This window comes from Nyctibius grandis, chromosome 1 (genome assembly GCF_013368605.1).
Source record: "Nyctibius grandis isolate bNycGra1 chromosome 1, bNycGra1.pri, whole genome shotgun sequence".
Taxonomy (NCBI): Eukaryota; Metazoa; Chordata; class Aves; order Nyctibiiformes; family Nyctibiidae; genus Nyctibius; species Nyctibius grandis.
Genome location: NC_090658.1, coordinates 122,232,561 through 122,245,902, shown reverse-complemented (window position 1 = coordinate 122,245,902; position 13,342 = coordinate 122,232,561). Strand labels below are relative to the sequence as shown.

The 13,342-nt window shown below is 45.5% G+C and overlaps 1 protein-coding gene across 1 annotated transcript in view; it reads left to right on the top strand.

The window, feature by feature from the left end:
* LOC137661203 (protein LYRIC-like) overlaps positions 1-12,913 on the top strand; it is a 31,246-nt gene extending 18,333 nt beyond the window's left edge. Inside the window, exons 7-11 of the mRNA XM_068396623.1 lie at positions 189-287; positions 7,890-7,996; positions 8,708-8,827; positions 10,257-10,386; positions 10,849-12,913. Coding sequence (XP_068252724.1) covers positions 189-287; positions 7,890-7,996; positions 8,708-8,827; positions 10,257-10,386; positions 10,849-10,904 — 512 coding nt within the window. The 3' untranslated portion in view covers positions 10,905-12,913. The remainder of the gene's footprint in view (positions 1-188; positions 288-7,889; positions 7,997-8,707; positions 8,828-10,256; positions 10,387-10,848) is intronic.
* Positions 12,914-13,342: the final 429 nt, after the last annotated feature.

The following is a 13,342-nucleotide window of genomic DNA, read 5'->3' as shown; positions in this document are numbered from 1 at the left end:
CACTGTGATGAGCAGCATAAATTAATGTGTAGCTTAAATTACATAACGTCCAGGCATCATGACATAGCGAGCAGATAAAGGCATGATTAATTGGTTTTAATAATGTGAATATACCTACGTGATTATCTTTTAGGTTTTGGAGGGTTTTTTCGTTTTTATTTTAAAAAAGATGCTTTTCCTGTATGCAGATAACATGAAGAGTAAATCATCGGAGGACAGTCCTTCCAGATGCTGTTGGCATGCCAGCTCGACTTTCCTCCCCGCAGACGATGCATGGCAGGGGCAGGGTACGTCTCTTTGCTCATTTTCTATTGAAAGACGAGTGTACTAATGCTGACACCCTTTTCAGTCTGTTTTCTAAGACTCAAAAATCAGGGTCCATTTCCCACCTGGTACAAGGCTGGCAGAGGTAAGTGAGAAATTTAGTTTGTGTCTGGTTTTGGGCAGGCGCCCAAAGCTGCTGCAAGCTCAGTCAGAGCAGCAGGCGCCCTGCGTGGGACCCTTGGGAAGGGCAAGAACATGCAATTTATTTATGTTTTTACTTAGAAGGTGACAAAAAAGGGATGCAGTAGGTGCAGTCTTGTTCCGTGCATACATACCACTGTGCAAAGTGTAATTAGGGCTTCTGGGCAGCAAGGCCAGCTGCAGGGAGGCTGGCTGAAGGCTCCCATCGCCTGCTGTCCTCTCTCCAGCAGTTGCACATAGCAGTTGCTGGCAGATAAGCACAGGAACAGGGCAAGCACAGGGCAATCCCCCCACATCCCTCCCCACACCCAGCAGAGAGCTGGTCAGGGACTTCCTGAGCCAGAGGCAACAACATGAGCTCTGTGCTTCAAACCCCTCCATGTGTTAGCAATCATCTCCGATTACTGAAGTTCCAAAGCAAATTCAAAGTTGGGTTCAGTTTTCGTAACTGAAGCATTGTGTTCCCCTCCCTCTCATCGTTGGGTGGGGAAGGTGGAGCTGAGTGTCCCCTTTCCAGGCAGCCCCCAGCCCGGCCTCGGTGGGTTGGCCGAGGAACAGCCAAGGGAGGACAGGGCACTGCTAGAGCATGGGGTACCTTTGGCAAAACTTGAAACTTCCTCTGTCAATACCCAGAACCCAGACGCAAGATCCAACTCCAGCAGACTGCAGCAATCAAGATTTCAGTCTTTTTGTGACTGATAATGTTGGGTTTTTTTTAACTTTTAAAATCTGCTTGAAAGGCCAGCGTGGGTCCTGAGTGGCTGGAATAATTTGGCATGCACAGTGTGGGTATTAGATGGCCTTTTCTCTTGACCTTTTGGTCAGGATTGAGTGAAGTATCTATTTATACCCCTGTTGTTGGGAGGCCTTACCCTGCTCTTGCAGGAATGATGGCTGACTAGCCGAGTAGACCCCTTCTTGCTCTAACTGCTCTGATTGCCTTAACTACAGGAGAACCCAGAGTGGTTGAATGCACTGAGGAGAAAAGACCGCAGTCATCTTGCTTCTCTGCCCAGCAGTAACTGAGACTCTGCAGCAGACACATCAGCTTGGCCATCGGAGGATTTTATAATTAGCGTAGTTTGCTTTAAACAAAAAACACAACAAAAGCCCAACCCCAAGCATTCCCTTCCCTTAGTGCTGTGTTTGTTTATCCCCACGTTGCTGCTGGTGAGCGCCCGGCCCTTTGTAACTTCTGAGCCCAGGCTTGCCAGCACGGGAAGGAGGGAGGCGACGCAGGTAGCTCTTCAGCCCCGTTTCCTTGCGTTGCATTTATCACATGCCACACTTGGCACGCTCTGGATTTGATCCGCAGTTGCAAAGCCAGACAGAGCTCTGCTTTTTCGGTGCCACGTCTGTCTGAGAGCAGAACGGCTAGGAGCAAATTCAGCAGCTTGCTCTTGCAGACGTCGGAGCAGAAGCATTTTGATTGAAAGCAGAAATGGAAGGATTTCTGCCTGCCTTACAGCTTGCTTCTTATAAGTAGTAGTTTTTTCCCTTTGAATCATCAGCCTTGATATTGATGCAGAGAGGAGTGTCACGTACGTGTATTCCCTGAATTTAGATGAGGTAATGGTTGGTATGAAGGTCTGCGCTGCAGGCAAAATGAGCTCTTTGACAATTGAACAAGGCCTGTTAGCTCTTGCAGGGCTGTGAACTAAAAAAAAAATGCCAGGCATAACCTGAATATGAGCTGGGGTCATTTTATCAAATCCAGATCAGTACATTTAATGAGTCTCTTTGTTCCTCGCCGGGCTGGTACAGAACAAGGAGCTGGGTGCTGGACTCCTGCCTCTGCCCTGGCTCACAGAGCAGCCTTGGCTGGCTCCCCACGCTGCATTGGGCCATCTTTTTGTGAATTACCAGTAATAATAACAGCCTAACTCAGGAACAGTTTGAGGCTTAAGCGTTGTCGCAACTGAAAGCATATATACATAGGGGGAGAGGGGGGAGTTAGTAGTTAGGGAACTGAGCAATTACTGTGATATGGGAGTGTTTAAAAGACTGATAAATCAGGCTGGTTTCAAAACAACACGCTGCTATGTTGACATTCATTAATGACACACGTTGCTGATGGTTAATTCTTAATCACTGTCACACCTAGAGAGCTGTGCCCATTTCTGGGCTCCCTAGTACAAGATGGGCATGGACATACTGGAGCAGGTCCATCAGAGTCCATCTGTGTGTATGAACACCTGATGGAGTGCTTGGCTCTCATCTGCCCAGTGAGTGGACAAGAGGCAACGGGCATGAAGTGAAGTATGGGAAATGCCATGTACACATAAGAAAAAGCTTTTTTTTTATGGTGACGGTGGTCAGGCAGCAGAACAGGTTGCCCAGAGAGGTTGTAGAGTCTCCATCCTTGGAGATATTCAAAACCCACATAGCTACATCCCTGAGCAACCTGCTGCAGCTGAGCCTGCTGTGAGCAGCGGGGTGGGACTAGATGATCTCCAGAGGCCCCTTCCAACCTCAGCGATTCTGTAATGCTCATTCTGTCATCAGTGTCTCTGTATATTCAGACAATTAGTCCTTAGCAATCTAAGCCTTTGCTAGCTAGAGGTATTCAGTGTCTCGGAGCTGAAGCTGCATGGTTAGCACTGATGGCTGCAGTCTCTCATGAGGGAAGTGGGCTCCAAAGTGGGCAACTTCTTTCATCCTCATTTTTTCCCTGCTCATTGTTACTGTTTGCATGCTTTTCAGCCTTGCCACATAGAGAGAATCTCTGGTGCTTCTGGCATAGTTTACTTTACTTTCGGGCCCGGGAGCTGCTCTGGTTTCGCCAGGCACCTTTCTCACTTGTTCTGCGGGGTTGTTCTGGATCCACCAGACATCTCCTGCCTGCTCTGCCTCCCGTGCTATACCTTGATGGTTTTACTGCTTGCACGTGTTTCCAAATACTGCCTTTGTGCAACTATACGACACGTCTCCCGCTGCCCCTGTGGTGATGTTTATGTCCTTATGCTTAGCTGTCTCACAAAACGCGTTGTAGGCTGTGGCTGGTTTTGCTGTTACAGAATGTGTAACCTGCATAGTGCGGCCACATGGGCTGTTTTAGAGCACTCGTGTCTCGTTCCAAGGTGAGCAAATACACATTTTATGCCACGCAGCGGGCCTGTGCTCTGGCAACAGCGCAGGGCAGTCTCAGCAGACCCACGTTCTGCTTCACAAATGCAGCGCGTCTCATGACCGTGAGGGCTGTCTTTTTACCTGTGACTTGGCATCTTCCCAATGAATCCTTCTTGATTGCCAAGGTGGATTTTCCCTGGAACCTTCAGAAGGCTCCTCTGTCTCATGACTCCCATCCTTCCTTCTATCCTGAGGTTAAAATGAATTTTAATTCCTTTGTTTCATGGGAATAAGCAGCTTCTTTGGATTAAAAGAAGCCTTCAGTCTGGGATTTATTTGACATTTTGCATCTACTGTATTATGCTAGAGGAAGGTGCCAAATGAGGGACGCCTACACCCAGCTGTTGGTAGCAATAATTTTGACTCGTAACACATAAATACAAGCTTTAGACTGGAAATTGTCTATCCATTTGGAATGGATTCCACTTGGTCTACAAGTGAGGGCTCAGCAAGGATTTGGGTTAGAACCATGCTCATTACACAGCCACCTGCCCTTTGCAAAGGGACAGGTTTTCTACAGCAGTCGCAGAAGGACTCAGCACCATAGACAATACGCAGTCCATGGAGGATTTTGCCCTGCCAGATGAAGGGCTGCTCTCCCTTAGGTTTCTGCTGACCATATTGGGGAACAGCAAGCCAAAGAGGGATGCTGATAGCATAGGATCCAAACCTACAACTCTGGACTAGACATCTTTTAATCCCCTCCTTGGTGACACAGACTGATTTTTGCTGCAGTACTTTCCAGCTTCGTTTTCCAGGCCAGATAATTAGGTTCAGCCTGTAGAATACTCTACCCTCTCTATCAGCTGGCATAGGAAACCTGCTGACTGTCCCCTTTGATGAGACCCTACTGCTGTGGGGCCCTGTTTGCCTGTTCCCCAACACCTCCCAGGGTGTAGCCGGCTGCTCCCCGGCATTGAGGTCTAGAGCACAAGTCTTATGAAGAGCGGCTGAGGGAACTGGGGTTGTTTTGGAGAACTGTCTGGAGAAAAGGAGGCTGAGGGGAGACCTTATTGCTGTCTACAAGTACCTGAAAGGAGGTTGTAGCATGGAGGGTGTTGGTCTCTTCTCCCAGGTAACAAGCGATAGGACAAGAGGAAATGGCCTCAAGTTTTGCCAGAGGAGGTTTAGATTGGATATCAGGAAAAATTTCTTCACTGAAGGGGTTATCAAGCATTGGAACAGGCTGCCCAGGGAAGTGGTGGAGTCACCATCCCTGGAGGTATTTAAAAGACGAGTAGATGTGGTGCTTAGGGACATGGTTTAGTGGTGGACTTGGCAGTGTTAGGTTAATGGTTGGACTCAATGATCTTAAAGGTCCTTTCCAACCAAAACGATTCTATGATTCTGTTGCCCAGGCAGCTGGAGACCAAGGATGTTTGGGTGGTTGGTGCTGGGATGGACTTTCTGCCTGCAGAAGTGCTGGAATCCTCCCTGGTTTCTGAAGACACCTTCGAAGTAGTGCCCTTCAAGATCTTAAAGTGTCTTCATTACATGGGGCATGTGGAAATCACCTTGGCCCTGAAATGCATGCTGCAAACAGGACATGTTTGCTGCTGACAGGGAGCAGAAAAGTGCAGCTTTGTCTGGGTGGAGCTCCTGGGGGACAGAGGTGGGTTGCACGCAATAATCTAGTTGGAAAATGGCATTTAACAGCACTGCTCTTGTAAAAATGAACAGCAGGAATTACCAAGATGTCGGTCTATAGATGCGCTGGGAGAGATCACCTCCGTTAGTGCTAAACCCACCAAGGCAGCAGGAGTACTTGCTGCTGCATGGCACGTTCCTTTTTGTGCTCATGGTTTGCTCCTACTGAAGGAATTACTGACCAGTTTTAGCCTGTGAGAGAAGTTGCGACCCAAGGAGGACCAGTTGCTGACTGAAAAATATTAAGAGATTAGTCAAAGTTTAAAGCCATTCCAGGAGATGTCACTATAGCTGGAAAGAAGATACGCTATGCAACCAGAGCTCTAGGATAAGTACATTTATTTAATCCTATTTTCCCATCAAATCCAGCAAATTATAAAGAATCTTATATTGCACTTTATTTTACTCTGAGTTGATTTTAAGCATGCCTGGGACATAATGCTTTGGGAAGAGTAGTTCTGAGATGAGGCAGAGTCACCGCTGCCTGGCTGAGCTTCACGCCTACCTGCGTGACAAGGGCGAAGCATGAACGTAAGCCCATTGCAGGAATTTAGCCATTAAAGGTATTTCCGTGCTTAAAAATAAGTACATAAATATACTGTTTAAGAGATCGGAAGTTAAATAAGTCAAAACAATAGTTGTGGCTTCCAGCGTGCCTTCCTTGAGTTACAGTCTGTTCTGCGGGCACCCCCACGAGAGCATCCATGGGCAGAGCTGCTGCCGTGCAGCGCAGGAGGGACTGTCATTCCTGAAGTCTCCATGCCATTTCACCAGTCCCTGCCTCATGCTGTGTACCTTCCTGATAGACAGAATTTGCCTCTTCTCTAGCAGCAGCAGCGTGGTTTTGCCTTTACTTTTTGCTGCCATGGCACACTTGTGGTATATTAGTGCAGAGGCAGAGCGTGCACGCACGGGCTGCAGAGCTGGGACTTGCTGTGTCCTCACCCTGAGGTACCTTCTGGCATAGATATGGGGTGGAGACTGCAGGTTGGTATTGCCTTCAGCCATGACAGCTAAATCCTCTAGAATTTGTGAGCCAGACCCTCACGTAACCTAACTGGGGAGAAAAAGCAGAAGGTTGTTGGTGGTGCTATCCCATGCTACAGCTTGCACAAACCGTTCTTCAGACATCTAAGTCATTGATGTCATCAGACATCTAAGTCATTGATCTCCCTGGCAGTGTTTAAGGCCAGGTTGGATGAGGCTCTGAGCAACCTGGTATAGTGGAAGGTGTCCCTGCCCGTGGGAGGGGTGTTGGAACTAGATGATCTTTAAGGTCGCTTCCAACCCAAACCATTCTATGATTCTATTATTCTATGGTATATTGTGCATCTCTCGAATCTAGACGCATTCATTTGCTTAAAATACTTAGACTGGAGGTTTTTGGGGGAATACATTAGGAAATACTAGTTCCTGTCCCTTTTGAAGAAGGAAAGAAATACTGTCTATGTACAGGGCATGGATTTTAAACTGAGAAACCTGAGGAATGTTTATAATCATGTTTATAACATTTGGCAGCAAACTGGACAGAGCAACTTTTTGGAAACAGTTTTCTTTTATCATCCCCAGCATGCTTTTGGTTTTGGCCCTGCTTCAACTAGAAGTTTTTCCATCCAGCCTGGGATTTTTTAATATTTGTTTTTATTTTAAGAGACATAATCAGCTAAGAGTTATTATTATATGTTGTGTTCTGAAAGTCTGTTCTGAAAGTCTAAATCCCTGTTAGGATAAGACTTAAGATTGTTACATTCAAACCATTAAAAAATAATCAAGTAGTCCTTTCAACATCGTATGCTGATTTATCTGCTTTTTGGACTTCATTCAGTTTGGGCAAAGAAATTAGACTGGTCTGTTTTGCCTTCTTGCCTGAGGATCATTTGCCAGTGCTTTGTGGAGAGGCAGCTGAGGGCTTGCGGCCAGATTTTCAAAGGTACCAGATGCTGGCAGATACAGAAACCTAAAAGATTTTCAAAAGTTTTCTGCCTGGTCCCCATGAAGTGATCAGAATCGATGCAGGGTAGGTGTTACCTATTTCATGCATATTTAGAGTTGCATGTTAGGGAGCTTTGGAAATCTATGCTGTGCTGGTGCCCTTCTGACTTATATTCAAGAAAATAAAATGGAAGAGGAAGATGAAGTCAAGAATGTACTTGGTACTATTTTTATAGGAAAGAAAAGCCAATGAGAACATTAACAAATGCACAAATCCTTTGCTAATATTACTCTTCCGTACAAATAATTGCCCTGAGGATGGTGTGTTGCAGTGAGTGGAAGAGCCTGCCGTCTCTGCCAGTGTTTCTGGATATGCCTGAATCCGTCTTCCTGAAATTAAAAGATGATGTTTGACAAGCCATGCTATTAGTTTTGTAAAGCTTGTTTTATTGAAGCACAGACTGGAAGGGCTTTTGTTCCTGTGTTTTTCTGCCCTTCTTTAATTTTCTTCCTGTCCTGAAGAGTGCAGTCACTAATTGTGAATTAGCAGGCAATGTATACGTTTTTAAATACGTTTAAGATGCATGTGCACACCCAGACATCCCATCGGCAAGCACGAAGATGACAGAAACTCTTTGCAGCATTTGTGTTACTAGCGTGAGCCTGGGAAGCAGTATGGATTTGAACATAACTCATTCGTATGCTTGTCCAAATAGATGATCCTTCAGCCATTGACCTAGACTCTGACTGGAAGGCTCCCACGGAAGAGTGGGGAAACTGGACGGGAGATGAGGAGCATCAGACAGGGGACGAGAAGGAGAAGGTGAGGCAGCGGTGTTGATGACCAAGGGAGACCTGCTCCACTGGGGTCAGTCTCAGCCAGGCTGGGGGGTTCAGCCCAGCCCTAGAGCTGGACTCCTCTGGTTGTGGGGGCTTTCTCATGCTGGGAGGAGGTGATTGGCATGGTCACTCCCCTGACCTCTCTGAGATAGCTGGAGCTGGGGACACACTTGCAGGACATGTGAGATGGGCTGGGGGAGTTGGCTGGTTCTGGGAGTTCATCATCTGGATGGCATTGCTGTCCTGAGCAGCAAATATTGGGTGTTTGCCACCCTGCATGAACGAACTCTTTCTACTGCCAATGACCTTCCTGAACACCTGGGGCTTAAAAGAGGTGTAGAGTCCACAGCTGACACCAGCCTTCACACCATCTGAGGTGGCTGGGACGTATTTATTTAAGTGAGAGGGTTTGCTGATAGTGATACAGTCATAGCTTGGGTGGAGAGGTAGAAGCAGCAAGCTTGCTGTTTAAATGCTTTCTAGAAGGCCAGGGAAGTGTCCCTCTTTGGCAGCAGTGGGAAGAGCGTGTTGAGCTTTTTGCAAACAGCTGTCTTAAGCCAAGGTGTGTACCTTATCCAGAGAGACGCCCTACTTGTACACTGTCAGCACACACGCCTGGACGTAATCAGTTTTCCTGAAAAAACATGAATCAGCCATCCCAGGCTTCCTCTTATAAAATCTCTGATGCTTTCAGGATTTGCCGAAAGGCAAAGCAGGCATTCATTTCTGCCTTCCTGGACTCCAAAGCAAAACGCAGCGGAAGAAGAAGAAAACTGAAGTGAAGGAAGTAAGGGGTGGAGCTGGACTGAGGCATGTGAGTATTTTGTATTCCCAGAGTAGCGTCTTGTTTTCCAAGGGCAGAGGGGGATGTCTTCTCCATGAGGATGATGTGACCTAAGGGGGGCTTTGCTTCCTTTCCATCTTCTGGCTTCCTTTTCTCCCTGTCCTCCCATAAAAGAAGGGTGAGCACAGTGACCAGTGGGTTTTTGCAACACAGTATTCCCTAACATATTTACAAAACAGTTTGATTTTGCAATGCAGAGAGGAGCAGATGGCTTTAATCATGGAAGAAAAAAATGCTTTCTCAGGCAAATGCACTCCAAGTTTAGTGTACAACTGGGCTGTGCTTTATCTATGGCGGAAGGTCACCTGGAGATATTAACAGTAATGCAAAGGTGGTTCCCAAACACTAGTGAAGATAAAGCGAGACCAATGTTCTACCATGGAAAAGCTTATTGAGAGAAAAATGTCTCAGAGTGCAAGAGAGAAAGGCTGTGGAAAATGTCAGCTCATTTGGGATAGGAAGTACAAAGGAACAGAGTGTTGACTGGGTTTTGGCTGTGATGTCCTTGCTGCTCAGTGAAATGAGAAATGGGGGGGACCCCCCAAAATGTCCTAACTGTTTTTCATCCAGTTGTTGCTGAATATGTTGCTCTGGACTCCTACGGCTGTGTAGTATCATTTGTCTTCCCCTCACACCCACTGTGGTCTCTCCTTAGGACAGTTTTACTCCCTGAACTCCTGATGCTCCCATTTTAAGCGAAAAGCTTTTAACTAACTCACTGACCACAGTCCACACGGTCATTAGGACAGCCCATCAGTTACCAGAGTGCTGCCAGGCCACGCTCTCTCTTGACCATCCAATTAGTTGCTTTAGCTTTATATGTACCTTAATGAATAATCTTAACAGTGCTGTTCAGACCCCTCAGGACAGCATTGTTTCTTCTGGCATGTTTGTGGTGGGCCAGAAGGAGTTTGTGCTGCACATCAGCCCCAAATGCCAGTGTCTGCTGCTGTGCAAGCTGCATCCTTATGCACCTTTCATAAAAAAATGAAATTACTTGTGAAGTCAGATATACAAAGTTGCTCATCACACTCCCCGTGCTACCTCCAGTGTTCCTGTGGACTGTGGTCATTTAGCAGTCACTGGGCACATCTCAGTCTTCAGTCGCACTATAATATTGCAGTACTTTCACCTCAATGTATCTTGCTGTTCTTCTATTCACGGGGGAAAACAAATGAAAAGATGGTAATGAAAGACAATTTCAATACTTTAATCCCTTCTAAAACAAATAAACAGGAGGTAAGTAGATGACATGCCAGAATATTCTAACTATTTAAAAACTAATTTGTCCTTCAGTTTCTTTAAATTCCCTCCAATGATGACATTTTCTCTCATATTTTGTACTCGCATATGCTTCGTTTAACTCTTATGCTTAGTGAAGCATATTGTTTCAATTAAGCCCCAGCAAGGTTTGGAAACAAGAATGGAAGAAGGCCCAAGGGACTTGATATCTACAAAACATAGCAGTGATGCAGTCTGTGATTCCTTCAGAAAATCCTTGGACATTGCTAATAATTCACCCAATAACGGTAAGTGATTGTTTTTGCACATCTGATGAATTTTGGTTTCAGAATAATGCGTGATCTGAGAAGTGTTCATAAATGCATTTTTAAGTGAATATGCAAAATGTTTCTCCTTTAGCTGTATGTGTTAATTCTTAGAGAGGCTCTGTTATATGTGTTTCTCTGACAAATACCTGTTCCTGCTCCTGCCAGAGTCAATGAGCAAAACTGCTACTGCATTTAGCGGGAGTAATTTTTGCACAGCACTTTTAAATGTGAAATGGAAGCAAATGTGTGTGCAAGTCAGAGCCCACTAAAAAAATTCTGAGGCCTTCCCATGACTTTGGATTACCCTTGTAAGTAGGTGGCCCTTGTAAAACACATCGAAGAACCCCAAAATACCCTTCTTCAGGTGAAAAGCCAACAGTTCCCAAGGACATGGTTGCATGTGGAAAGTTTGTGCACTGGCCCCTGTTGTTTGTATGGCAGGTGTGCCTGGAAAAAAGGAGAGGAGGAAGAGGAAGAAAATGAAGAAGGAGACTTGAGGGAGCTGTGCAGCTGCCAGAGTGACAACCCAATGGGGCAGGCGTGCCGATGAGCTGCAAGGATTCTGCTTTCTGCAATGCCGCGCTGAGCCCACAGTAAAGAGAGGCTCTAGGAAACCTCCCGCGAGAGGGAGAGGAGAAGAGGAGCAGTGAGCCAGAGAGCGTGAGTGTGTGAGAGATCGGAGAGAATGAGCACGCTGTGCGCAGGAGATGGCGTTGACATGGAGGGGCTGTTCATTACAGACTGCTGCCCTTGATGAAAAGCTGTCGAATGGGTTTTGACTGGTTGCATTAAGTCCTTTCAGTTTCTTCACTGTCATGTTGTTTGTCAACTTGTAATGTTATATGCCATTGTAGAAATGGTTGGGACGTACCTGACCGTGATTGTACTCCAGTGCCATGGAGGGTCCACCAGCTAGTCTGGTCTCTGGCATTTCTGCAGAGGTGCTCATCGACGGGCTACTGATGTACAGAAGGAAGCACTGTTCAGAGACAAAGGGAGAATAATGTGGATCATTCTCACACCTCCTAAATCTTTTAATCCTTGTTGGCTGCTACAGTCAGACTTTTGCCTCATACCTTGACATATTTATACTTTTCACCCCACGTCAGGCTAGCCTGCTCCACAAGGGAAGATTTCTAGAGGAGGTTTTAAGCTTATTTGGAAGGATGGTCTAAACCCTTTTTTTTCTCCTCACATTTCTTGGTGGGCTAAAGTTTAAAGTCCCTATGTCCAAAGCATGTTGCATTTGTACTTATAGTAGACTGAAGTAACTTTTTGAAATAATTTTTCTTAATCTGATGTTTGGAAGTTTTTATCATTTTGTTACTTAAGTATTCTAATATAAACTAAATTTGTGAACAAAATTTTTTAAAATGTCATTTTAGTATTTACTGAAGAGTGTGTATTGTTGTCAGAGGGTTTATAGTATGGCGGAGGGAATGCGTTACAATTGAATACTGTGGTTTGATAAATAGCGCTGAGCTGACACCACTAAAAGCTGAAGCCCTTTATCCCTAAAGGAGCTGCAGCGCTGGTGGTAGCTGTCAGGGTTTCTTAGATGGTCCTGAGACTGTGCCTCCACCTGACCCATCTTAGAAGTGCTGCCTCCAAGGATGAGATAGATGATGATTGTTCAATCTCCATCTGCATTCAACTTTGTGCCTTTGGAGGCTGTATGGGAAGATTACCTTACTAATGCATGTTAAATGTATGCACGTTCGTAGGCATTGGGCTGAAACTCATTTCCCGTAGGACACTGAGTAACCAGGGATGTTAATGGCTTTACACCGCTACGGCAGCACTCCTCTTTGCATCACTGAGCCAGAGGAGAGCTCTGTGCTCCTGCCACCGCAGCCACCCAGTCCCTGCTGCTGGCTTGTCTGAGCTTTACCTTCAGCTCAGCGCTTTTACGTGAGAGCCTTCCTCTGTTGCATGGCTGTCAAAGCAGCTGTATCCTTCAGAGCAGCAATTAATTGCAGCCATGTATTTGTGTTTGGAGTTTAGCTACTGTGTGTTAAAGGGCACTTCTCTCATGCTGTGATTTTTGGGCTAGCTGGCTGTACAGTGTGCCCTGAAATTTAGGACAGTGGGATTGTTTCAGACAGACAGGTGAGTGGTAGTATCTTAACTGATGCCACTTAGCAGCCCATTGTCTGGAATCTGCACATCTTGGTGTTTGTGTCTCAGTGGAGGGGAAATATAGGAGGTTTGTGAGTGGACTGAATAGGCCAAAGGGCTTTTATCTGGAAAGTTAACTGGTTTGGAGCAGATGCTTAACAAGAAAATACATGGCCTCACTGGAGAAACAAGTACAGCAAGTTCAAGGACTTAGAAGATGTGTTAATGAGTATGTGGGTAACAAGTAAAGTTCTGCTATCTCTGAAGCCAATGGAAAACATTCATTGACCTCATTGGGGCCAGGATGTTGCCCAAGGTCTTTGTTTAGCATTGAAGATAACCTCTGTCATCCAAAAAGAAAAAAAGAATGAAGGAGATAAAGAGAAGCTCACAGGACTGGTAGACTCCAGATTTCTTCTGCTTTTTTCTCTGTATCTGCTTGCAAACTTTTTGATGTCTATGTAATTATGTTTTATTTCAACATGTTACATTATTTCAAATGTTCATTGTTTTTATAATAAAAAAATCAAAACTTTTGCCCAAAGCCCAGCTCTCATGAGCAGTTTTATTTCATTAGTTTGTCTGTAACACCACATGTTTTTGGCTAAAACCATTTCATTTTCAAGCTTTTTCAAGGTACTGTAAATGTTTTTTAAGAGATTTCCTTCATCTGAACCCTGTTATGTTTAGGAAATCCTCATGACATTCTTCTGTTGTTGGGATAAAAGACCAATCAAGACCTGTAACACTGACAAGTTGACTGCGGTGCTGATGACAAGCAGCAGCAAATTATATTACCCAGTTTTCCTGTCACATT